Raw genomic sequence first — 27,452 nt, 5'->3', positions numbered from 1 at the left:
GACAGCCCTAGAGCCCACACCTCGCTCCGCTTCAGCCGCTTAGCCCTGCGATTGGCTGAGGGAGCTGGGATGCTTTCCAACCCCCTACCCCCTCCGGAGCCGTGAGAGGCGGGCGGGACCCCGCGGAAGTTGTCAGTCAAACTCCTCCCGCCCCCCGCCAGGCCTTTCCCGGGTCGCGCGCCCTCGAGCGCGCGCCCGCAGACACCCCACCCCCCCCGCGCCCGTACGAACCACCTTCTCAAGTAGTAGCGGTCGCTGGCCGGGGGCGCTCCGCGGGAGGCGGGCGGGCGCGCGAGGGAGGCGTTCGCACCGCGCGGCGCTGCCCGGGGCGAGTGCACGCCCAGCGTGCGGGTGGCGGGGCGCCGTCTGGGCCATGCGGGCCCGGCGCTGACAGGGACGAGAGAGCACCGCGGCGGAGCTCCGAGCGGACCCGCGATGGCAGCGCGCCAGAAAGAGGCTCCGGGCCGAGCGGACGGCGCGGCTGGCGGGCGCTGAGGTGCTGACCGGCGGACGACAGGGCTGACGGGACGAGAGGCGCCTGGCGCCCGGCCCCCGCCGCGGCCGCCCCGACTTGGGGCTCTCACGCGCCCGTAGTCGACAACTTCTGTCCCCTCCGCCCCGCCCTTCCCGCCGCCGGCCCGAGCGCGCGGCGAGGACCCGGAGCCCCGGGCGGGCGCGGGGATGCGGCGCTGAGGCGCTGTCGGGCGGCGAGGACCGGCTCGCCGGCGCCCGGGGCGCGGGGAGCGGGCGGGGGCTCCGCGCCTCTCCCGCCTCCTCCTCCTCCCGCCCCGCTGCCCGCGCAGTGCGAGCAGCAGCCGGAGCCGCCGCGCGCCAGGCCCGCGGAGATGTCGTCGCCGCCGCCGCCGCCGCCGCCGGCGGCAGGGGCTGCGAGCGCCGCCATCTCGGCCTCGGAGAAAGTGGACGGCTTCACCCGGAAATCGGTGCGCAAGGCGCAGAGGCAGAAGCGCTCGCAGGGCTCGTCGCAGTTCCGCAGCCAGGGCAGCCAGGCGGAGCTGCAGCCCCTGCCCCAGCTCAAAGGTAACCGCGGGGCCGCAGAGCCGTCCCGACCCCGGGGCTCCCCTGCGCGGCCCGGGCTCGCGGGGCGCGTGCCCGTCCCCACCCTGCGCGGCGCGGCCCCCAGCCGTCCCTCGAACAGGTTCCACGCGAGGTCTCGCTTCCGTCTGCTCCCCAGTTCGCCTGAACTCTCCCCGTTGCGGAGGCCAACGCCCCTGCCCACCTGCGCGCTCGCCTAACCTGCCCTTCCCGGCGGGGCTGCTGCGTCCCTCGAGGCGGAGTTCTGCACTTTCCCCCGGGCCTGGGCCTCTCTCTCTTGCTTTGACATCCTGTGTCGTCTTCAGACCCTTACTTTCTGGACTCGCACCTCCGGTTTTCGACCACTCTTAGGAAGTCGTTCAGTTTTTCTGTTAGAAAGCTCTCTGCGCCCACCCTCTTCTCAGCTCCTCTTCCCACTGATTGTTCCTAAGTCAGAGCAGAATCCGAATGCAAACAACGGGTAAGAGTTCGCTGATCTGTACCTATGTTTACAAAGAAAAAGCCCCAGAATTGGGCCAGTTTAGATCGTATTCACTACATCGTGAAAATACTCTGTCGTCTGAGAGTACAACACGCGATCAGTTTGGAGGAGTGTAAACGAATAGAAGATCGTTTTGCAGTGGAATGGGAATTTAGCTCACTAGGCAGTGATTCCGGAGACTTTGTAAGGTTTGTGCAGTAATTCAAATTGGTATCCGTGCCTAATGCCTTGCAGAAGTACTTGGCACGCCTTTTGGTTTACTTTTCCCTCTAGGTTTAGAGGCTTTTCAGTACGTTGCTAAGAATAAGTAAGGTGTTCTTGCTAATTCTTCGGGAAATACTAGTTTTTAATTTTATAATTTTAACATTGTTGCTTTTTATGAGATAGAAATCGTTATGGAACAAGACGATTGTGTTCACTAGTTAAAAAATTCTTGCAACGAAAGAAACTGATAAAAATCTGGATTGTATGTTTTACAAGGCCAGGAAATTGAAGTTTCATGCTAAAATAGATAAATGTCAAGCAGATTTTTCAATACATTTGAAAAAGAACCAGCATCCCTTTCAAGCCCAATCTGGTCCTGATTTGTTTTTGGGTTAATGAATCCAGCCTTAGTTTGGCGAGGGGTCTAAAGAAAGTCCCAGATCAAATCACAGTTGACCTACAGTAGTTTTGGAACCCCACTCAGACCCTGTGCTGCACTGCCTCCTGGCGTGCTTCCAAATCAAGACATCCCATGGCCAAAATCAAACTGGCTTTTGAAAAGAGGTTTTAAGATATATTTAGTCTGCGCAATTGCATTTAGCATTTGATTGCTCTTTAGCATACCAAAATTGTTAAAATTCACATAGTGTAATCCATAGTAGACCAAAGTGGTAGACTTTGCTAAGACTTTAATTCTTTAGGGATGTCCTAGCTATAAGAGAGTATCATCTTGCCTATAAGGATATCGAATTGCTATTCAGAGGTTTAAAATTTTTTTTTTTTGGTACCAGGAATCGAACTTGGGTCCTTGTGCTTGTGAGGCAGGTGGAGGAACCATTGAGCTAAATCCCCAGCCCTATAGGTTTTAAATTTTACACTTTTAAGCATAATTACTTTGATGCTTGTGATTTTTTTCTTGAGCATCAAATTATTTTTGCATTTTTGTTTGGTGCTAGCATTTTTCTTATGATTTTTAGTAATATATTCCAGTTCTTAGTATTGTACTTGTTATTAGTCACTTTTATTTAATAAAAATAATTGAGTATTAAACATATCTTAGTTTTAACCAGGAGATGTAGCTTTACTACATCTTACTTTTAAAAGGTTGGCAGTAATATGCGTAGAATCAGTAGTCATTTAAGTTATATAGTGTTTAGTTCAACAAGTAGAATATGCCATAATGTTTTATTTACAATATCTATCTAATAGAGAGAAAAATAAAATTGGAACTTTAGATTGATCCTAGATACTTGTATGAAAATACAGTCTTCCTCATAAGGAAAATTATTCGAGATAAATGTATTTAGGGTAACTTAATTTAGATTTAATTAAGGATATAAAACACCTTTACTTGTATTACCAACTAATAGGAAAAACTACTTCTGCTTCAGGTACCAAGAATGCTTGAAAAGTGATTTAAAAAAAAAAATTCAGTTGCTTCATTTGGTACTTAGCAGTATACTTAATACCACAGTGCTGTGGGGGTTTTTTGGGGTTTTTTTTGTCCTGTCAGTAGTAGTTTTTTCCATTTGTGGCTTTAATAGAAAACTGTGGAAAACCCTTTAGTATGCGTGAAAGAGAATTTTTTCCTCCTGCACTGAGATGTAATCTTCCTGTGGAGTGATTCAGGTATCTGTGGGCATCCAAGATCTTTCAAGTGTTTATACCAACCTGCTTATGTTACACTTTGTCCACGTGGTTCTAACTGGAAAGGTGCCAACTAGTTTTCCTCAAACCATACTGTGAATAAGGATTAACAAAATAATCCACCCTTTTCATCTATAAGAAGTTTATTTTTGTAAAATCATTTCGTAAGTGGATTGCGGGATTCTAATGGTAAAAATGTTGAAGGTAAATTGTTTTGTCATAGTATTTAACAAACAAGCCTTGTTAAAAGTTTTAAAAAGACAAACTTATATGGGTCCTAAAGATTAAATTAAATTATATTTATTTAAGTTATATTAAAAGGCTTAGATTCCCCCCAAAAGTGTTGTCTTTTGGTATGTGAATTATATAAGCTCCTCTGAGAGCTAGATGCTAGAAGATAAAATTAGGAACATTGTTGCAGTAATTTTTTTGTATAAAATTTATGTTTACATAATATTTTTCACCTTACACTTTTCATCTGGTAACCAACAAATAAGGATGCTTAATTTTTAATACATCTGTTTCTCGCAGTAGGAAGTTTTTCTGTTTAATCTATTTTAAGTTTTTGGAAGATTGATTTGGTAAAGTAATTGGTACCTTGTATTTGTTTAGCAGTTTATCAGTTTCAAATTATTGTACCTTTAAAAAAATTTTTAATTGTAAATCAGTATTGCTCATGACAAGTGGACCAAAGACATGGGACCTTTGATATCTCTAATCTACCTACTAAGTGATGCTATTGTGTGATAGTCCATGGCTCAGTGTATTTTTACCAATACTGTATTTCATTGAGTCATCCCAGTGCTTTTTTGAAGACTAATATTCCCACTTTATTGCTGAGAAAGCTGAGGCTCAAACAGTTTAGTTTCCAACTTGTGATTATGTTTGTTTGGATGGTTTCCAGCTGACACTGGGACTCAGGTCAGATGATTTCAGTATTTTTGCTGTTAACCTATTTTACGTAAACTTGAAGCAATATGATAGAAATAGTTGGGACACTGGGGTTGGTCCTGGGTCAAAGGTAAATTTTTAATCTTTCTGCATTGTTTTCTTTATCTGTAAAATGAGGATAATACCTTCTAACCCCAGGATTGGGGGGATTAAGTGAAATAATTTAAGTGCTTAAAAATAGGCAAAGAATGTTCCCATTCTGTTTGATATTTTGAAATCTAGATTTAAAATGTTTTAAATGAAGCATTGTTAATAGAATTACATACTTAAATAGTAAACTTTCCCAATGTATTTGAAGTATGGTTTTATTTACATTTTCAGATGTGATTATGTAAAGTGAGGCAACATGAGTGTAGAAATGAAGGTAGGGTAGAGTTAGACTTTACAATATTAAAAGCAGCTGTAAATTTTTTTTTTTTTAACCAGCCAAAGAAACCAAATTAACCAGTAGAATTGTGTAGATGCACATTTCTCCTAGGGTACAGCCAGTAAATAGCAAAGAGCAGACTGAAACTAGTTTTTAGATTGAAGTCCTCCTCAGATAAAAGTTCCCGGGTATCACTTGGATTTTTTGCTGGTCCTTGCTTGGAAGCTGGGTACCACTGCTGCTGATTAAAGTGCCTTGCTTAGCATTAGGGGGAAAGTGTGTGCGTGTGTGTGTGTGTGTGTGTGTGTGTTTGTGTGTTTTATGGTGTGTGTTTTTCTGAGTTAATTGTGGAACAAGAACATTGATAAAATCTGAAGTTCCATAACTACCATTTTTTTCAGGGCAAAACACTACTCAGCTCTTAAGGTTTATAAATGTTAACAAAGTTAGTATCATTCCATGTATTACTTCTCAGCCTTTTGGCTAAAATCAAGTGTAGCATCATTCCATCTAAACTCAAAGCCCTTTTTATATTTTGGATGGGATTAAAGGAGAGCTGAGATTCATCTAAATATGTTAAGAAAAATATTTCCAGCCAGATGTGGTGGTGCACACCTGTAATCCCAGCATTCTGGGAGGCTGAGGCAGGAGAATCACAAGTTCTAGCCTAGTGTGGGCAATTTATCAGCTTAGACTATCTCATGGGGGGGGTTGGGAGGTTGTTAGGGATATGCAGTAGCTCAGTGAAGGCTCTGGGTTCAGTTCCCATGGGGGACGGGATGGGGAAGGATAAAACATTTTAGGATTGTTTTCTTTTAAGACTTAATTTTTTCTTTTCACTTTTTTAGCATGTACTTAGAGAAATTGCTAAATATGATGTCTAGTACTAGTCTTCACATGAAGGAAAAACTTGTACTTAATTCTAACATCTTCAGAATTCCTAATTTAGGATCATATCTTCTCTCATTACCTCTCAATTTAATTTTGGATTGTTTTATGAAGCGACTAATTGAATAAAGTGATAAAGCAGGAACACGTATTTGGCAGACTGGTGTGGCTCTGGGGGTAGCACACGGTCCTTATAAATTCGTAGTATAGGTTTGCATTGGTGATGACTCACAGTGGCTTTGGGCTAGTTGTTTAACCCCTTTGAACTTCTGTTTAATCATTTTCACCTATAAAAATAGCATTTTTCCCTTGATAAAATCACAAAGATGACTTAGTTTGTAATGAGTTATTGTTCCTTTGGATTTCAAAGACAGACTTATCAACAAAAATAATAACACTTGAGAAATAATAGACTTTTTGCTTTTTTTAAAATTTAGCTTTTTCAATTATAACATCTGAGCATAGAGACTATGTTTATTTTTACATAGAGACTAGAATTTATTTTTATGTGGTTAATATTCTCGGGTTCTACTTGCTGTACACTTGAGGAACTTTAAAAATATCAATACTGGGCCCCACTCTGGAAAGATTATAAATTAATAGCTTGGAGGTAGAATCCAGGCATATGTATTTTTAAAGGCTGCCAGGGGATTCTGATGTTAAGTTGAGAATCACTGGTTCAGCATTATCTATTGATTGAATTCATTAATTGAGACTTTGTCCCTTTCTCTCTGATACTCATGGCTCATTATCCAGTTTATTAACATTTCCTGCCCTCTTCACCTCCTGGTATTTACACTTCACTCTTAACTTTGCTGCCCCCAGTGGCTAATCCCTGCTTTCCTGAAAGGGATAGTGCTGAGAGATCTTGGAGTTTTAGGTATGATGGATGAGATGGTTCTGTCTACTAGATTTGGGCGTGTTATTGTAATTAAAACCCAGCTATTATCTTTCAAGGTCAAGTGGTCAGGTTTTTTTTTCTCTTGATTTTTAGAGGTGAGGAAGTGGGCAAGTAAATTGGAGAACATATAGTAGAGGTTTGCCTCCCTCTAATCCTATTATTGAGGGTAACAGGTGATAACCACAACCACTTTGGAAAGTCAAACTGATTCCTTCTCACTAAATGTATTCTGCTTCTTGAAGATCTAGACCTAATATTACTATTGGATATGTTGAATAAAAGATACTGAACAAATAAACTATTGAACTTAGTTGTGGTTTTGGCCATGCCTTATATTTACTTTGTATGAAGAAATATTTTTCTTCAGCTTGTTTTTATGTCTTAGTCTTCTGACTACAGATTTTGTTTTTTTTTTAATTAAACATAGGGCAGTGAGGACCCAGGGCTGCTTTTATTCCATATCCCTATTTTGTCTTTGGCCTTTCTGTTAACCAGTTTGAATAGTACTTATATTTGTTGATTTGTTGTTTGGGGTAAGTTGTTCAGTTGTTATATAGTGATGTTCTCTCTCCAGAAAGAAATGGGAAATTTTTTTGTGCATATGAAAGCAGATGTCTGTTTTTTTCAAAACTCATTATACCACAGTACCAAATATAGTATTCTGTGCATAATAGCATAATAAAGGTGGTCATGTAGACAGAATAACTTTTTTTGCGGGAGGCAATACTGAGGATTGAACTCAAAGCCTCTTGCTTACTAGGCAAGGGCTCTACCCCTGAGTTACATCCCCAGGCCCTGCCCTTGAGCCCTGCCCTTTTTCTTTGAGACAAGTTTGACTGAATTGCCCAGGCTGACCTTGAACATGCAATCCTTTTGGCTCAGCTCCCAAATAGCAGGCATTACAGGTATGTAGTTTAGGCCTAGCTAGAATCACTGGTGTTTTGGGGGGTTTTTTGTTTTGTTTTTTAAGACAGAATCTCAAATTCTGGTTCAGGCTGGGCTTGAACTCATTGTGTAGTCCAGGCTGGCCCGGAACTTGAAGTGGTCCTCTTGCCTCAGCCTCCTGAATAGTGTGATTATAGATATGAGTGCACCACCATACCTGGCTCTGTTTTGATGAAGACGGTATCTGTTGGTTGACTTTGAATCAACCTTCACCCCTTCAATGATTGCTTTTTGCACTGATGTTTGATGCTATCTAGTAGAGATTGAGTCTCTTCTGTTTTATTTATCTTAGTATATTTATGCCTAAAACTGGTTCAAGCTTATATAAAGTAAATGAATTCTGGGTTCTTAATACTTTGATAGAAAATAGTAAATGTGGATTCAAAACAAAGGATTGTTTGCTCTTGTATTTTTCCAGTGACTAGTGTGAGTGATAGTTTACATTGTTGATTTATTTCTAGTAAATAATTATTGTGTAACATTTGTGTAGAGAAGTGTTAGTGGGTCGATTCTCAGACATGGACATGTGTATATTTAAAATTGAATAAACAAATAATTAGTTTATAGTAACTTCAAAATTTGAGGTTCAGTCTATATAAGGATGTCCTTGAAGGAGATGAACAGATTTAAAATATATAATTACTTTTAGTGTGATGTTATGTAACAAGGAAACTAATCGCTGAAAGAGTTTTACATGACGGGCTGAGTTTATGCAAAATGGACTACTTGTCTGGGCAGGATAATTGACTAATAAGCAGTTTCAAGACTATTTTTTATTTGTATCTTTTTTAACTCTTCCCTGAAGGAATTTGTTTGTGTGGGCTTTTTGGGAGTAATGAATTTTAGAAACCCTATAATTTCGATTCAGATTTCTTAAACCTACTGGAATTTTTTGTGTGTTTGTTTGCTGGATATGATAGGCTCACGTGTATTTCAGAGAACCTGTTTCTAATTTAGATACTGAAGGCAAGAGATTTCTTGGGAACACACTCCTCCTGCTGGATCGGTAATGCTCATTGCACCCACTGTCCCTTTGAGCTTCCATTGCTGAATGGGACCTCAGAAGTCATTCTTTGTAGCCTCCTTTGGAGATTTGTGTCACTCTGTTCTAAAATCACTAGCTAGTCATTTCACTGGAGAAATTTGCTTTAAAGTAGGGAGAAGACAGGATTTTTAGCTCTTAGATACACTCAAGTTTTGCTTAATTGTTGAGTAACTGTGCAGACGATGGCTGGAGAAATCAAATGCCCAAAACAAGAGTTTTGTTTTTTTTAAATAACTTCATTATCAAACACACACACACACATACAAAAAATTAAAACCATTCAAAGAAGAACAATGCAAGGGGAAAAAAACTACAAAAATATTCAAATACAGTAGAACTCAACCAAAACAAAACTGAAAAACACTTAAACATTTTTCCATATAACTTAAAAAAGCATCTCAAGCACCAACAAGACACCAGAGGATGTGATTTGTTTCAGAAAGATCCCCAAAACCAACATTGAACAAATAATGATTTGGAAAAAAAACTCCAGTTAGCTAGCAGACTCCACATAAGCCAAACTTCTCCCTGAAAACAAGAGCTTTTTAATAACCAGGCTTGTAACTTGCAGTCAGGAATATCAAATCATAATATAGCTTCAAAAATGGTTATTTTGTCTGTTTAGTTTTGTGTTTGTTTCAGTTACTGGTAAAGGATACACTTACAGTTATTGTCAGAAATCAGTTTATTTCAACTCATTGTTAATTCCAGTGCTTCTTAATTTGATAAAAGTGAATAAAATGAGATACTTTGATAACGCCTGTATTTTGATTAGCAAAACTGGATGGATTTTTAAAATTTAACTTTTTAGCCAGACTTTTCTAAAGGTAAAGATCGTTGAAGCTATAAGTAAAACAAGACATAATTTCTTTGGAAATGTGTATCTGATTTAAAAAACCCTTATACTCCTGTTCTTTTAAATGGTCAGTGGAAAAAGTTGATTTTCTTACCGGGAAATTAAATGCATTCTTTGCTTTGAAAAATGTTAGTACTTTCATTTCCATACTGCTTAAAATTTAGGTCAACTATTGTAGATTGAAACTTACTTAGTAAACTGAAGAAGACAGTGAATGCTTCTTCTTTTGAAATTAGATGTATTAAGGAGCTTGTAGTTAGCAGGTGGAGAATACAAACTTGTAGGCAGGCAGTTTCAATTAGTGTGATAAGTGTTGTGATAAGATGTTAGTAGAGTGTGAGAGACCCAGCCTAGCTTTCATCTGAAAGGGAAGTGATCAGGGAAGGAAAGCTTCCTGGAGAAAGTGATAGGTAAACTAAGACCTGAAAGGCCAGGAAGTATTAGGCCAAGATAGGTAGGAGTCTCAGTGTAGACTCATGAGTGAATACAGCTTGTTGCCCAGGTCAGAACTGCATTAACGTGATTGCCAGCAGTTTACAGGGATGTGATGTAGAGTATAACAGGAGATGGGCGTGAGAAGAGGTTGCAGCTCTTCATGTTGAAGAATGGGTGTGGACATATACTGCATTTATGCACAACAGTAGAGTGAAGAATGTGTTGGGAGATGAGAGTAACACTAGTTAGGGTGTGGCCTGGCAATCCAGACAAGAGGTGAAGGTGGCCTTGTCTAAGAGGGGATGGGTAGTATCACACCCAGGCATTAGTAAGAGAGAAGAATCGGTATTAATGCAGTTTGGACCTGGGCAACTAGATGTATGATGGTTTACCAAAAGGGAAAAAAGGACATCAAATTTAGGAAGAGAAAATAATGATTCTTTGTGAGACAGGTTGAAGTGCATGTGACAAATTGAAGTGAAGCTGCATTGTAGGAAGTTACATAATTTCGGTCTTAAGCTAAATAGATCTATGCTAGAGATAATTTTGAGAGTCTTTAGCTTGTAAGTGGCATTTGAAGTAATATAAGTTGAAGTGACTGCCTAGAGAAAATGTATAGCATGAGAAGAGGCCAAGGAATACCAACATTTAGATAATGTCAAAGGAAAAGACAACCAAGAGGCAGAGAGCAGGACTGGGAGTGAGGCCGTCAAGGGAAGAGAGTAGTTTGAAAACTGGAAAATGGCTGGGAGGAGTAGTAGCATTGAAGAAGTGGACAAGCCAAGTAACTGAACAGTGCCCATGGCCTTGGGAGTCTTCAAGCATCATTGCTGACTTGCCAGGCATTTCAGAGAATTGAGAGACTTGACACAAGGTATCTGTACAGTGAAGAGTGAGTGGAAATTGTGTAAGGTGAGTCAGTAAGTACAGACAGCTCTTTTAGGAAGTTTGGCAATCCTAAAGAAAGTATAGGGTCGGGGGCTTGGCCTCTCCCCAGCCTGAGAGGGAGGTGCTCACCAGGGGGGTCCTGCCGGGTCGTGCCGGTCAGTCAGCGGGCCCTGGGCAAGGCCTGGACCAGAGGTCCAGGATGCTAAACGTCCCTTCTCAGCCTTTCCTGGCCCCTAGTTCTCAGCAGCGCGTCGCCTCCAGGGGGCGTAGCAAGGTACCTTTAAAACAAGGCAGAAGTCTTACGGATTGGATTCGACTGACCAAAAGTGGAAAAGACCTAACAATTAAAAGGCAGGCTAATTGAAGTAACTGAAGAAGAACTTAAGAAACATAATAAAAAAGATGACTGTTGGATATGTATAAGAGGGTATGTTTATAATGGCAGTCCATATATGGAGTATCATCCCGGCGGAGAAGATGAACTAATGATAGCAGCAGGATCAGATGGTACTGACCTTTTTGATCTGGTTCACCATTGGGTCAGTTAGGAATCCGTGCTGAAAGAATGCCTGGTTGGCAGAATGGCAGTTAAACCTGCACTTCCAAAAGACTATCATGCGGAAAAGAGAGTCTTAAATGGTATTCTTCCCAAGACCCAAGTAGCAGGTACACTTGCCAAAGAAGGTCCTAATTCTCTAAGCTATGACTGGTTCCAAACAGACTTTTTAGTCACCATTGTCGTATATACTAAACAAAAGGTTATCAGTTTAGATTCAGTAATAGTTGATCATCAAGATGACTCCTTTAGAGCAGAAACACTTATCAAGGATTATTCGTATTTTATCCATATTGGGCTAAGCCATGAGGTTGAGGAAGATTTTTCTGTGAGAGTTGCTGAGAATGTGGGAAAAATAGAGATTGTCCTTTAAAAAAAAAGGGAAATATTCCTTGGAAATGCCTTGGACATCCCCTGGAGAAGCATAATTTACTTATTCTAAAGAAAGATACAGGTTTATACTACAGAAAGTGCCAGTTAGTTTTCAAGGAAGATGTCACTCATGATACAAAGCTTTTCTGTTTGATGCTGCCACCAAGCACTCATCTCCAGGGGCCAGTTGGGCACCATGTTTACCTCAAGGTAACTATCACAGGTACAGAAATAGTTAAGCCATATACACCTGTATCTTATTCCTTATTCTCAGAGTTCAAAGAACCAGATATTCCTAACAATAAATACATCTACTTTTTGATCAGAATCTATCCTGCTGGACTCCTCACACCAGAGCTTGATCATTTTCAGATTGGAGATTTTGTTTCTGTTAAGCGGTCCCGAAGGCAATTTTTAAAAATCCGGACTCCAGGAATTAGATGTCTTTTTAGTGGCATCTGGAACAGGCTTCACACCAATGGTTAAAATACTGAATTATGCTTTGAGTAACATACCCAGTCTCAGGCAGTTGAAGTTGATGTTCTTCCATAAAACAGACGATGATATAATTTGGAGAAATCACTTGGAAACATTAGCATTTAAGGATAAAAGATTTGATGTTGAATATGCTCTCTCAGCACCAACATCTGAATGGAATGGCAAGCAGGGATACATTTCACCAGCTCTTCTTTCTGGATTTCTGAAACGAAGTTTTGAAAAATCCAGAGTCCTCCTCAGCATTTGTGGACCAATGCCATTTATAGAACAAGGAATAATGTTGCTGCATGATCTTTACTTTTCCAAAGACGAGATCCACAGTTTTACAGCATAATGAACTGTCATTTTCCTTTATTCAGCTAGTTTCCTTTATTCACCTAAATTTGTGATTGCTTAGAAATTTTTAAGAGAAAATTTTTATATGTATTACAAGGTTAACTACAATCCAGTCTTTAGTTTCTTAAATGAAATCAAATATTCCGTGAGTTCAGATAACTTGTTGGCTTTATTTTGTACCATAACTTATTTTACTACTAATTTTTGACCTGGAAAAACAATCATAATAAGTAACACATATGTAAAAGATTCTTTGTTATGAATTACAAATTTCCTTATTATTGAAATTATATCACTGTTTTAAAATAAGCAGCTGTTTTTTATGACCTGATAAAGAAAATGATCACTTTGATCACATTTCTGTGCTATAAATTATTAGCAATACAGATTAAATTTTACATTGCACTTTTAACTCAGGAAATGATCATTTATGTCCTTGTTATTGTTAAAACATGGAATGCTGTAACTTATTGAATTATCCAAATAATGTTATGTATACATTTGGGATTGAATCAGAGTAGAATAAAATTATACTTAAGTACTTTTTTAAAAAAAGAAAGTATTTATAGTTGTTGAAGGGAGAATGGATTATAGCAACAAACTTTTAGAAGGAGGATCAGTTAAATGATTATTTTAACTGTTAAGACATGGTATTATGTTAAGACATGATGTGGCTTAGTCTAGGGTAGTAGCAGTAGAAATGAAGAGAGATTTATTTGAATTATATCTTAGATATAGGACTTGTAAATGAATTGTTTGGGGTCAGGAATAGTTGAAGAGGGAAAGGTAGCATTAAGAATGATTCCCATGTGTATTTTAGTGTGGATACCTGATGGATAGGAGTATATATGATTACTGAAAGAACCAGGTATAGAAGGAAAATAGAGATTTTCATTTTTGAAACTTTAAACTCGACATCTCTTTTGGAAATCCAGTTATAAGTATCAAATAGACTTTGGATATGTGAATCAGAGTGCCCATCACCGTGAGAGTGGTGATTTCTATGACTTCGGAACATTAATTGCATAATTTAATAGAACATTAGTGGCCTGCCAAGACTTTTTAAGTATGCTTATTAGAAGTTGTCTATAATTTGGGTGATTGGCCACTTGGTCAGAGCCAAGTTGAAGCTATCCCTCCTCTCAGTGCAGTATGTTCCATATACACCCAGTGGCAAGATGTCCGTCGTATGTGCATGAGGCAGATCACAAAATCTCTTTGTGAGAGAAGTGCATGAATAAGGTTAGGGTCACTTCATTGCCTTTCTTCTGCCTTGAGAGTGTAACTTAAATACTTTGAGACTTGATAACCTGTGTCTTCCTACACAACATTTAGGAAGTCAAGAGCTCTTTTACTGTTCATTGAATTTAATAGTGAAACTAAGGCTATTAAATTGATTTAAAGAAAACACCATTTTGTATCATTTGTATTTCAGAATTTTATAATGATTTATGACTGAGTGATATTTATATATGCCAGACTTCTTAGCATTTTGTTGGCAAGGTAACCCAAACCTAGTGGGTTATACAGTATTCTTGTGCAGGTCATTTACAGCTTGATCTTCTCAATTGGTTATTAATTCCTTCTCTGTAGTGAAGATGTATATTAACTACACTAAAGCAAATTTAGGTACCTTATTTAGCATAGCACTTTTTTTTAATGAGTTTTTCTTTATTTGAGAAAGGAAAATAAATTGGATCAAGATATGGGAGACTTGTATATAAAAGCTTATTGGGCTAATTTATTATAGTACCTCAGTTCATGAATTTAATTTTTTCCACGATTCTGGTCGCAAACTGAATTGGATGAGAAACAAATCAAATTTCCCCATAAGGTCAACACTGAATCTAACCGCGCCGGGGATTTAGCTTAGTGGTTCCACCATCTGCCTCGCAAGCGTAAGGTCCCGAGTTCGATATCTGGTACCAAAAAAAAAAAGAGCAATAACATTGAATCTAACCATTGAATTTGATTAGTTGCTTCTCTTCCGATTCAGTTTGCGACCAGAGTCGTAGAAAGTTAAGTATGTGAACCGAGGTAGCACTGTATTCCTTTACTGATTTTATTCTGCTAAAACTTCCAGATAATTGAAATTAGACGATTGTATGTCATCTCCTTAAGTAGCTTTCCAAATGCTTCTGAAAAAGTGAACCAAACAGCCTGAATCCAAAATGAAACTAAATAACAGGTATAGCAATGAACTAACTGCTTTTAAGGTGTGACTGTAACCCAGCTTTTACCTAGCTACCAGGTAATCTGGGAGATGGTTTTATACTTTATTTATTTGGATAATCTGGTTTTTTTTTTTTTGGTACCAGAGATTGAACACGAGTCCTTGCACTTGCAAGGCAGGTGGCAAACCCACTGAGCTAAATCCCCAGCCCAATCTGTTTTTAATTTGGATCACCTAGATGATCCTACACATAATACTTTTTGTTGTTGTTGTTAAATTCTTTTATCGGTACATTTTAAGTATACAACACAATTACATTTCTCATTGGGATTTGTACCTTTACATAATGCATCTTGGTTCTTATTTTTTCCCCATTCCTAGCCCTCCCTTCACCCCCTCTACCCTTCCCCATTTAAAGACTTTATTTCCATTTTTTCCATTTCTCAGCATTTTTCCTTTCCCTTCTTTCCTTTCCCCTGCCCCTCCCACTACCCCTACCCCTTTAGACCTTTTCTTCCTAATTTGCATTATCGATTATTCATTCTAACCATTGATACATTTTAGGTATACAATATAATGACACTCATCATTGGAAATTTGCACCTTTACATAATCTCTCTTGGTTCTTATTTTTCACCGTTGCCCAGTCCTCCCTTCAACCCCTCCATTCCTCCCTATTTACAAAGATTTTGTTCCTGTTTTTCCATTTTCTCGTATTAATCCCATTCCTTTCTATCCTTTCCCCTATCCCTCCCACTTCCTTCCCCTTTGCCCCTTCCTATTTCACATTACCTATTATATTTTGAGAACTACTTGTTTTTTAAGATCAAGAGAAGTAGCATATATGGAATAAGAATGACTATTTTCAGATACAATACTTTCTGTGAGTCATAAGTGAGTCTCAGTTTTCATGGTTTTCTAAAATAAACTCATTTAAAGAATATGCAGTAAGAAATGTCATTCTTAACTACACTATTTTATAATGGTTTTATTATTTTTGTAAAAACGTACAGACTGTTAAAACAACTCAAAGGGATTACATTACAAAGGTAGAAAATAAAAATTCCTATTCAAAAAATAAAAATAAAATAAAATAAAAATTCCTATTCAGAGGAAACCTCAAATTTTTGACTGTCTTGTCAAGTTTTTCTGTTAATAGGCTTATACAATGTACTATATATTGTTCTGTAGTCTGTTGTTTTCACTTTATAGAGTATTATAAGTTGGTATAATTTTTGAAAGAAAAATTAAAGCCGGATTGTTTCTGAATAAACATTTTATTTCTAGAAATAACTGAATCAACTCATTTGAAATATTGGTAATAAATTCATTATATTAAAAGGAGAAGAAATAACGTCTAAGGATACTAGTATTTAATTAAAGGGAGGTTATATGTAGATTTCTTGGGAAACTCAATTAAAAGAATACACCATCTTGGGCCGGGGATTTAGCTCAGTGATTCCACCGCCTGCCTCTCAAGTGCGAGGTCCCGAGTTCAATCCCCGGTACCAAAACAAACAAACCAAAAAACCACCATCTTCTCAGAAAATACATGTAATATATCGTATGTAATTTCAGGGTTCTTAGATTTCCATCCCCAATTGCTACCCCAGAGCCCATCTATTGAAAGTGGGGTATCTGTAGAGCTTAGGTCTTGCTGTAGAGACTTGAACATCTTGTTAAAGTTATATTTTTTCTTAAAACAATAGTAGAAGGTATTTCTTAGGAGTTATAGGGAGCAGTACCTACAAGATAGAACCTTATCACAACCCTCCAACAAAAAGTAGCTGTAGCCCTCCATTCTGTCTAGAGCGGTCCTTTTACTATTTCTTGTTCCTGAAAAGTCCCAAATGAGAAACACAGATATTTCTGAGCACTTGTTTTATTTAACAGATAGCAGGTTTTATATCCAAGCGGAATTAAGTGACACAAGCTTTCCATATACTCTCCTAGGAGACTGTTATCAGTGTTCTGCTTCCTGAAGTCCAAGGTTCCACACCCTCAGGAATCTCTGTAACATACCCTATTAGCTCATCCTCATCCTTTTTCTTTCTGCTTTCTCAGAAGTGGTTGTTTAATAAAAAGGTAACATAAGTTCATTTTTTGAAGTAAAAATTGATCAGTAAATTTTAACTTTTCTATAATGTGATAGTTATCGATATACTTATATTTGATAATTGGTTAAAGCATGGAAATATTTATACTTTTTAAAGTTTTAGGTAGTACTTTAGGTGTTTTCTTGAAATAATACACATTTGTATATTAGAATTATCAAACTGATAGTATGCATGTATTCAGATTTTCTAAAATGTGATATTTGCAGTTTTTTTCACCATTTTCAAATTTAATGAAATCACAGAACCTTCACTAAGTCTTAGTCACAGTGCTGTGAGTCATTTGTTAATAAACATTTCCATTATGACTTTATAATGGCCTGATCTCTAAAGTTTCAAATAAAAGCTGATTTTAGACTCTTAGTTATTAATGTAAGGGTATTGCCAAAAAAAACTGCATGTCCTATATTCTGTGCCAGTTTCTTAAATTAGAATCTTGGATTGCATCCTCAGCATGTCACTGTAGTGGTATTGCTGGGTTGCTATGATACAGTGCTTGTTCTATAATTTGTAGCATGAATCCTATATGAGTTCTTACTTTCGATTTCAAATACATGAGCAACAGTAGTTGGGGTTATAATACCTTTTTCCTTTAAGGAAAATCATACCTATTAAACTGTTTTTGTTACAAATGAAGATACCTGCTATTTCAAGTATTTATCCTTAAATGTAGAGAATTAACAAATGAACAACTTGAATAACTTGATATCCCTAAGAAGTTTGTTTTTTTTTTTTGGTACTGGGGATAAAACTCGGAACCTTGGCAGATGGGAGAACCACTGAACTAAATCCCCAGCCCCACCCTAAAAAGTTTTAACTTATCACATTGACTTTAATGAAGATGGGTAAGAAGAGGAAGTCTATGATAGTAAAATTTCAGTGTCCTTCTACTTGTATTTAAAATATTCAGAGATATAAATATAGACTACATTTTCTGGTAAAATGGATTTGAGATAATATCAGCACAACCACATTAGGAAAAAACTGCAAATTATCTTTACTAAAATTTTTTCATTCAGTGAAATGTTCTTGAAACTAACCCTATGTAGCCATATTAATAAAATATTATTACTTCTTTTTCATTTTATGTGTTGGTTTGGGTGTTCTCATTTACATGTTTCAAAATTTTATCTAACAGTATAAATTATGGATAGCATAAAGACAAAATGGGATTTAAATGTGTTCTGTACACATTTGTGGTAGAGTGAAATTTATGTGAATGTTGGTCAGTGGCATTACAAGTGATTTTTACGCCACCTGCCTCGCAAGCACAAGGTCCCAAGTTCGATCCCTGGTACCCCCAAAAAACAAAAAAAAACAAGTGATCTTTAATTTTATTGTCTTTCAGTAATGTCTTGGGTATTTGATATGAAAGTATTTTTGAGAATAGGACTGGACTACATTTCTTAAAGTTTTATTGAGATGTAATTCTCATACCATACAGTCTACCCTTTAAACTATATAATTTAGTAGCTATTAGTATATTCATAGATGTGTGCAACTACTGCAGTCAATTTTAGAATATTTTCATCACCTTACAAAGAAATCCTATATCTTTCAGCTATCATCCTCTGGGAGTCCCCAGTAGAGTACCTCACTTCCCCCCTCCCCCAGCTTTAAGCAACCACGAATCTACCTTCTGTCTCTATAGTTTCCCTGTTCTGAATATTTCATATTCAAAATATTTTATATTTAAGGCTCATCATGTTGTAGCATGTCAGTACTTCATTCCTTTTTATGGTAGAATATTCTGTTGTATACTGCACTTTATTGTTTTTTTGTGTGTAAAATCCCTTTATTGATATCCTGTATTTGATGTAACACTGTCATCATAATTTTCTTTACTTCTTGAGTGATGGGCTTTTTTTGTTTGTTTGTTTGTTTCGTTCTTTGGACATACCTATAATGGCTACCTTGAAGTCATATTCTGTTAAATCCAACATTTGATCACTCTCAGAGGCAGTTTTCGCTGCCCCCCACCTTTCTGGTCTATGGGCCATACTGTACTTTTCTTATATTATTGTATATAGCTTATAAACTAGAAATGTTAAGTAATGTATTGTAGCAATGTTGGATACTGATTGTACCCTTTGAGGCTTATTTTTGTCACTTATTTGTTCAGTGACAGGGTAAAGCTTCTTTGTATCTGATGTTGATTCTCAGAGGCAAAGCTTTGGTTATGCCCGCAGTCCCCCTGGGATGACAGTGGTTTGGCAGGGTTCTTTGTCTTTTTCTGACTATACTCCCAGTGTTAAGTTCTACTGTCCTCCAGCTGACACTCAGTTGTTTTCAGCAGTGCTCTGGGGGCACAGCTTGTTCTACTGACTAAGCCAATCAAATTAGGCTTTGAAGGAGTAGCTCCTAAGGTCAATATTTGATTTCATTCTGACACCAGAGGGCTCCTGCAAGCTGCTGCTTTTCCTGCATCTCCATCTAGTTGGCCTATAGTTCAGCCTGTATCCTTTCTGAATCTAGAAATCTCATTCTCTTTCACTGTGATCTTTGCTGTTTTTGAGACATCTTTAGACTTGAACTGTTTTGTGCTTTGTTGCAAATAAAGTTCATTTCCTGTAGGAAAAGCTGAAGAGGTGTTTATGGGGGCCAGGGAAGAAAGATGGACAGTAGTTTGAGGTCTTTTGGGCTTTCCAGGGCTAGAGTAATTGAGGCCCCACAATTCTCAGCAGTGTTGCCACTTCTGTCTCACATGTGGAAACCTACTTAAGAAGGGGAAATCTCACCTCTTAATTGCCCTTGTCTAGAACTTTATTGGCCTCAGCAACAGGTAGCTATGGATAGGATGAGAAATGCCAGAATCTGCTTCTCACTTTGAAGGAAACTGTCAGGGAGCTGGAAGGAGAGGTATCCCTGTGTTCTTGGTCTACCTCTTAGACGTGTAACCTGCCTAGCTAAGGGAAGGGGAAATGAAATATCTGTTTTGCTTCAGATATCACTGACTCTCACTGTTTCTAGATTTTCATAGATTCTCTTATATAGATATTTCCTCATTTGTGATTTGCCCTTGGGACTATTTCCGGAGGCTTTAAATGGTTGCTTTTAACATAGTTTCCCTGGGGAGCAAGTCTGTGGAACTCCTTTCCCTATCTTGCTGGAAGTTTTTCTCTCTGTCTCTCTGGACTATAGTTTTAACTTATTTTCTAGTAATAATTATTAGTACCTTACCCTAACCTAGAAATTCACAGCTTTCAAGTACATAATCATGCAAATAAATTCTAAATCTTAAGAAGAAATTGGAAAATTCTTTGAAATAAGCAACATTCTAAAACTGACACAAGAAGAAAAGATTGGAATACTTAATATGTTTATTTGATTGAATCATAAGTAAAAACCTGACAAGAACATTAATAGTAAAGAAAATTACAGGCATGTTCTTTATGAATGTAGATTTTAAAATCTTATATAAACTAATAGCATTGAATACTAAAATATATAAATAGGATGATACTGTATCATGATCATTATGTGATTTATGCCAGGAGTGCAAGGCTATTTTACATTAAAAAACGAGTGGCTACATGACTAGAATAAAAGAGAAAAATCATATCAGTTTAATATAGACTAAAAGTTCCTTTTCTGTACAGTTCTGTTACCAGGTTTTGGGGTGCTGGAGTCTCCTTCTGAGGGTCGTTTCTAGGTTCTTCTGTCTGAGTAAAGAATTGGTCAAGACAAGTGCAAACGACTGCAAGATTTATTAAAAGTAGGAAAAGAAGCCGGGGATTTATCTCAGTGGTTCAACCGCCTGCTCTGCAAGGGCAAGGTCCTGAGTTTGATCCTCAGTACCAAAAAAAAAAAAAAAAAAGATAAAAGTAGGAAAAGAAGCAGGCTCTGCAGAGTAAGTTTGGGCCAAGTAAAAATAGGAAAAGAAGTACTGTACACCCTACAGCCTGAGGGTGGGCCACCCTAGAAGAGCGAACAGAGTGGCAGAAACTCAGTGTGGGCCATCCGTTTTGTATCATCCACTCCTCAGGCTGTCAGGTCCAGGCATCCTATTGGAAACTTGCTTGAGTTCTCCTGAGACATCCACGTCCAAGGCTTTGGGGATAATTCTATGCATGTGTCCTGGGATTTTGTAATTAACAGGTCACACCTACCCCAGCCAGTTTTTCCACACCCTAATCTCCAATCTCAGTTCCCTTTGGTTTAATACTTTTCTTTGCAAATCCCAGTTGTCTCAGTAGCTCTGATTTCTGTCTGTTTAGCTCATTAAAGGTGCTTGCCCTTTTGGGGCTTCTCTTACCTGTGCACTCTGTATGGAAAGTGCTACCAGATAGATAAGGAGTGTGATTGTGGGGCTCGCTCTTTTTCTCTTCTCTTGGGGATTATAATCCTCAACTTCCTGTTTTCCACTATTTGAGAACAGTTGATTCTTATTTTGTCCAGTTTTTAGTAGTTTACAGTGGGAAGTCTAGTCCTAGAAGAAGTCTTATTCAAACTCTTTTGTCTTCTCCACCCTATAGATATAGAATGATGTATGACATTTTATGCATAGATTTATATATATACAGTTTCTGCATATTTACATCTCCCTCCTTACCAGTGTGCTTGAATGTATTTTCGTATCTTTATTGGTCATTTGTGTATCAGGAACGTTTTTCCTATAGATTTTATTTGCTTTTTTTCTTATTGATCTCTAAGGTGTTCTTTTGTATATGCTGAATATCATCCTCTGTTGGTTATAAAACTAAATGGTTTACAGTTTTCCTCTTCACATTTAGTTTTTCAGTTCTCTGGAAATTAATTTGTGTGTGTGTGTGTGTGTGTGTGTGTGTGTGTGTGAGATCTAATTTTTTTATATGAGTAGGCAGCATATTTTGTTGAATTTAAAAATTTTTTCTCCTTTTTTAAAAAACTCTGTTTCATAATAATCTTTTGTATATGTACACTGGTTTATTTCTGAGTACCTTACCCCCCACCCCCCACCCCCATAGTCTTTTTTGCCTATTCTTGTACAACACCACCTAGTTTTAATTACTTAATATGGTAAAATGACTGTTTCTTTATCTTCTTTAAAGTCATCTAGGCTATTCTTGGGTATTTATTTTTCCAAGTGAATTTTTAAGAACAATTCTTTGATACCATCAGAACAGCATGTTGAGAATTAGATCCAGATTTTATTCTTTACATTGATTGGGGATGATGTTTATTCTTCTCATCTATGAATATGGTATATCTCTATATATGTCCTTATTTCATGAAGTTTTTATAATTTTCTTCATAAAAGTTTTGACTTGTCTTTTTTAGACCTCTTAGCTTTCTTGCCCTTGAAACCCAGTGACCATATTATGAGGAAGGTTAGATCACATAGAGAAGTCACATGTTGAGGTTTTGGTATTATCCTCACCAAATCCTTGAGTCAAAAACCAGAACCTGCTGCCAGACATATGAATAATTTAGACTTCATAGTATTAAAGCCCCTGGCTTTCTGAATTTTTAGTTTGGTCTAGACATCATGGAACTGAGATAGGCTGTCCATGCTGTGTCCTGTCTGAATCCTTGACCCAAAGAAAATGAGATAGTGATTATTAAGCCTCTGAATCTTAAAGGTAATTTGTGTTAAACAATAGAAAATACATACACCAAGCACCATTCTGATAATGATTTGACTTCTCCTATAGGTCCACCTATAGGAACATATAATTAGAATATCTTAATATAGTACATAGAATAATTTCTAAAATTAGTAAGTCAGTATTGTCTTATGAGCTTGGCTAATTTATATTAAATCTGATTAAAAAGTTTATCCAAGTCTACGAGGCAGAATAGACTCAGATGCTGAACATTCATCATGAACACCAGGAAAAACTGGCTTATCTCAATTGAGAATGAACCAGTATGTGGCTGAGAATAAGTTGTCATTTTCTATGACATTTCTGTAGTCATATTTAACTTACACAATGTGAGGGATGGGGAAACAAACTTGTCTTAAAGGCCTCTTAATTTAGTGGTATTCTTCTTCATTAGGGTTCATAAACTAACATCAGAAAATGGCAGTGTAAAATTTCTTTGCAGGATTTTTCTAAAGCTTCTAATTTACTTCAGAATATTCTTGCAAAGTATGCTACTATCATGTGAGTCAGTGTGTAATCAACCAGTGTTAGGACTTGTATCTAGAGGTCCCCTCAAAGCCTTATAGGTCGGGTTTTTTGGAGCTGACTGGAACTAGGGCATATGATACTTGGATTAAGGGTGTGTGGTACTAAATTAGTCACTGGTTGACATTTGTATAGTTCTGGGTCACCCAAAGAGCTGGTAGCCTGGGTAGGATAAAGGGAAAGGCAGGCTGGTGGCTGGCTACTGGCTACTGGCTGCTGGCTGCTGGCTGCTTGTTGCTTGCTGCTCGCTGCCTTCTGCCTGCCATGTCATGATCTGTTTCTCCTCTGTGATATCCCTCTGCTCTGCCACCCTACCTTGAAGCCAGCCAGCAATGGACTGAAATCTCTACAGACTGTAAGCTGGAATAAACCTTTTTTCCGTTAACTTTGGGGTTCTAGTATTTTGTCTTGGCAGCAAGAAAAGCAACTGAGACAACTAGGCTATGTAGCAGACCTCCCTTACCCTTGGGGAGGATGTTTCAAGACCCCCCAGGTAGATGCCTGAAACTGTGGGTAGTACCAGACCCTATATATACTATGCTTTTTTCCCTATATACCTATTACAAAGCTTAATTTATAAATTAGTCACAGTGCTTTTTTAGTGCAGCACATTGCCATCAATGGGAATACATCTTCTGTTCATATCTTCCATCTACAAATTTAATGCCTTCTCTATCTTAAATAAGCACTTACCAACACTGTGGCCATAACTTTTACAGTTTGAGGTACAACAGCAAAACTAGCACAAATTTCTTTTCCTTTCACAATTTCATGAGTAGATTTTTTTCTTACTGTAGATCTTAGCGATTTCAGGATATGATTTTTTTTTTCTTAAGTTGAGGACCTACTTATTTTCACTTAAGGAAGCACTTATAGCATCTCTTTGGCATGCCTGAATTGTCAGCCTCAATACTTCTGTCCTTTGCTGTTGTTATGAAGTATTACTGAAATTAAGCACTGCAGTAGCTTACAATCTGATAACCAAGATGGCTGGGCGCTAAATGATTATAGGCAGGTAGCACACACACTGTAGATACCCTAGAGAAAGGGTTGATTCACATCTCAACATGAGATGTCATCACAGGGCCAGGAATTTAGCTCAGTGGTTTCGCCGCCTGCTGCACAAGCGCAAGGACCCGAGTTCGATCCCCAGTACCAAAAAAAAAAAAAAACAGTCACTGAATGAGATGTCATCACAGTAAGAACAGTGAGCAGCTGGGGCCAGGGATTTAGCTCAGTGGTGTTGCTGCCGCCTGCCTCACAAGCACAAGGTCCTGAGTTGATCCCCAGTACCAAAAAGAAAAAGAACAATGAGCAACTTAAAATTTTTGAATTGTTTATTTTTTGAATTTTCCATCTAATATTTTTGGATCTCAGTGACTGCAGTAAAATCTCAGCAAAAACAGTGATAAAAGGAGACTACTGCACAGTCAGCTATATAAGTTTCATTGTTTTTCTGCTATTCTGTGACCTTTGAGGACTTTGTGACTTGATCTTTCCATGTGGAGACCAACTTTGGAAGTCATGTTCTTCACTTTTATGACCTATAAGTCATGTAGGAATCTAGGAATTGGGAACTTGACCCAGAAAAGTAAGGTCTGGGGAATAACTGAGTTAGATTGAAGCAAGAACAGTTAGTCTTTTCTCCTGGATATCTGAATTTTCACAGTGATGTGCTAAATTGTCCCTTTGGATCAATTTTTGTTTATTTATTTTTGTTACAGGCTTTCCTTGAATATGTGTTGATCATTTTTTTCCATTACTATGTACAAGTGAACAGAAAATCATTTTTGATGTTGGAATGACTGGTATTACTTAGAGTAATTGGGCATGTAACTAGTTTAAAGCTAGAACATATCAATCTTTCTCTAGGACTCTTTGGTTTAAAGAGAGAAGCCTATTATTTTTTCCAGAAGCCTATTATTTTTTCCAGAACATAAGTAACTGTTGAGTACATGGAGACTTTTATTTAATCCGTGTATTTCAGCTCATGTCTTAATCCCTTCCTCTGTTTCACTAGATATTTCTTAGTCTTGAACTAATCTAGTTAGGCCCTTTTTCTGTAATCCCTTTTCTGTTTATTTTAGCAAGTGACTACATTTGTCTTGGTTTTCTCTGTTACTTCTGTGAGTTTCCCAGAAATTTGTTGAAATCTTTGCCTAAGGGCTTTTTCTATTCTCTTTGTTACTATAGGTTTATGTCTTTTTTTTTTTCTTGTCAACTGTCATTTTATCGGGAAAGGGAAATGATAAACAAAAGGGTCATTTTTAACTAATATGCGCAGTGCAGATAGCTTTTCAAGGAACATTTGCTATTTGAAAGATAATATTATTATTCTTGCATTTAGGTGGTTTGAGTCCCAGCTTTATTACAAATTTGTTTTATGATCTTAGGCACACTATATAGTATGAGATCTTGTAGTACTGTATTTTTTTTTTATTTGTGGTGCTGGGGATAGAACCCAGGGCCTTTACACATGCTAGGCAAGTATTCTACCACTGTACTGTATACCCCCAGCCCTGAATCTTGTAGTGTTTTACATATTGTAGAGCAGTGGCTTTCAAACTTTTTTTTCTTTTTTTGGCTACAAACTATAGTGTGACACACTCTTACTTCATAACTGTATACCCATGTTCAGTTCAATGAAATAATACCATACATGTAATACACTCTGGTTTGTTTCTTTTAAACTTGTCCTGACCCACTGAAATGGTTTTGCTACCCACCAGTCATTTGCAACTCACACTTTGGAATATAAAGACATACTTTTTCTTTATTTTTCTTTCCTCCTTTCTCCTTCCTCCCTTTCCCCTCCCCGCTTAAGTATAGCAATTAGATACTTTGTAATAACTCTCACTTTTCTGCTTTTCACTAATTCTGATTTGATTTCAAATTCTTGTAAGTACTCAAAAATGTTTTTGATTCCAGATTGTGTAGAGAATAGACACATATACATCATATATATGTTAATTGGCAATATCTTTTGCATTTTGCTTGATAACATTATCTTTATGTTTTCATCTTCCCTTCCCAATCTGCCTTTAATCTCTTGAGGATAGGAAATCATCTCTAATCTTCACAGCCTGTTTCAAAAGGTTGTAAAAGTTAACTAAATTAATACATATAAAACACTTAGAGGATACTATTATTAGACAAGTGGAAGGGAAGAAGTAGGGAAGCCAGTGTAAGGAAAGGAAATGGCAGGATGGCTATGATCAAAATGTTATACGCATGTATGAAAATAAAAAAATAAAAACAAACCAAGTTATCTTTGTCATGGAGGAATGTCAGTGACAGTGCTGTATTTTATTACTGTTGTGCTGTAGCTCAACAGACTGCCCAATAGAGATTGTATACTTATCAGAAGGGTTAGATAGGAAGAGATTGTTTCTATTCTGTAATACCTAATCTCAGTAGTGTAGTAAGAAACTTAGGTAATTAAGCTAATTGAAGGCCTTTGTTTATAAATTTGAAGGTTCAGAATTTTTTTTTTTTTGTACCGGGGATCAAACTCGGATCCTTGTGCTTGCGGGGCAGGCTGTGGAACCACTGAGCTAAATCCCCGGCCCTGAAGGTTCAGAATTTAAATTGTTATTTTTTGAATGTTGGAAACAAAAAAGTCATATATTTGTTAGAATCAAATTAATATAATATGCTCATATTTCGGTAGTAAAACAATAAACATTTATTGAGTGCTTATTACGTAGGAGGCACTGTGATAGATACTAGGAAGGGAGAGGAGAGAAAGATAAATAATCTTGGTTCTTGCTTTAGGAGCTTCAGAGTCTAGGCCTGCTAGATATGTAAGATGTAATTGCCATAAAGCACAATATATATTGTAAAATAGATATGCGTCTAAAATACTTTTCAGTAAAAGTAGATTAACCAACCAGTTTAGCTTCAGTGCTGTAAGGAAAGCTTCTGAAAAGGAACACACTGAAATTTAAAAATAGGTAGAGTTCCCAGGATGGGTTGTGGGGAGAAGGGCATTCCAGGCAGAGAAAACAATGTAGTATCTTCAGAAAATTGGTTTACCAAGAGTGAAGAAGCTGCTGGAAAGTATTAAGAGATGACTCTTGATAGTATGTAGTTACACTTGGTATGCAGTCCAGAGGACTTTGAACTTCATTCTCTTAATTATTTAGGACCATTGAAAAGTGTTGAGTATGATCATACTGATTCTCATTTTAGTAAGATTTTAGCCTTTTCAGTAGCTTGGAAGATAAATCAGGATTGAGAGTGGTTGAGATCAGGCAAGAGTAACAATTAGGATGTCATTATTATAGTCTAGATGAGGGATGATGAGTGTCTAAAATGACTGTGGAAATGATAAGAAAAGGATAGATCCCAGATACGTTAAACAGGATCAATAATATTTCATGATTGAGTGTAATGAGAAGAGTCCAGAATAAATCCCTAGATTAGGATTAGATGGGTGAATTTATCAGTAGGTTTCTGAGAGGTTTTATGTATATGAGTAACTTATACAAAATTAATATACCTTTAATATACATTAATAATATAATATAATTTATAATTAATAATGATTTGTGATACATTAATATATTATAATATATTAATTAATTATAACTTTTGAATTAGTTATTTCTGTTTTTCTCTATTTTTATTTAT

At 37.7% G+C, this 27,452-nt stretch overlaps 1 protein-coding gene and 1 pseudogene across 3 annotated transcripts in view; both read left to right on the top strand.

Annotated features, from left to right (window-relative positions):
- The first annotated feature begins 199 nt into the window (after positions 1-199).
- Ppp2r5a (protein phosphatase 2 regulatory subunit B'alpha) overlaps positions 200-27,452 on the top strand; it is a 55,583-nt gene continuing 28,330 nt past the window's right edge. The window contains exon 1 of one of the 2 annotated variants that reach the window (XM_004853542.3): positions 200-1,038. In XM_004853542.3, coding sequence (XP_004853599.1) covers positions 846-1,038 — 193 coding nt within the window. In that variant the 5' untranslated portion in view covers positions 200-845. Of the gene's footprint in view, positions 1,039-1,067; positions 1,514-27,452 lie in introns of those variants that run through there. The other variant, XM_013075354.3, reaches the window with a different exon arrangement.
- Positions 1,520-27,441, top strand: LOC147823057 (cytochrome b5 reductase 4 pseudogene; annotated as a pseudogene). Its single transcript, XR_015444494.1, has one exon. The product of XR_015444494.1 is annotated as a cytochrome b5 reductase 4 pseudogene (transcript).

The sequence above is a fragment of the Heterocephalus glaber genome, unplaced genomic scaffold (assembly GCF_053883595.1).
Source record: "Heterocephalus glaber isolate CG9 unplaced genomic scaffold, H.glaber_assembly_v1.0 deba00001600, whole genome shotgun sequence".
Taxonomy (NCBI): domain Eukaryota; kingdom Metazoa; phylum Chordata; class Mammalia; order Rodentia; family Bathyergidae; genus Heterocephalus; species Heterocephalus glaber.
Note: the sequence above shows the minus strand (reverse complement) of the source record. Positions and strands in the feature narration are given on the sequence as shown.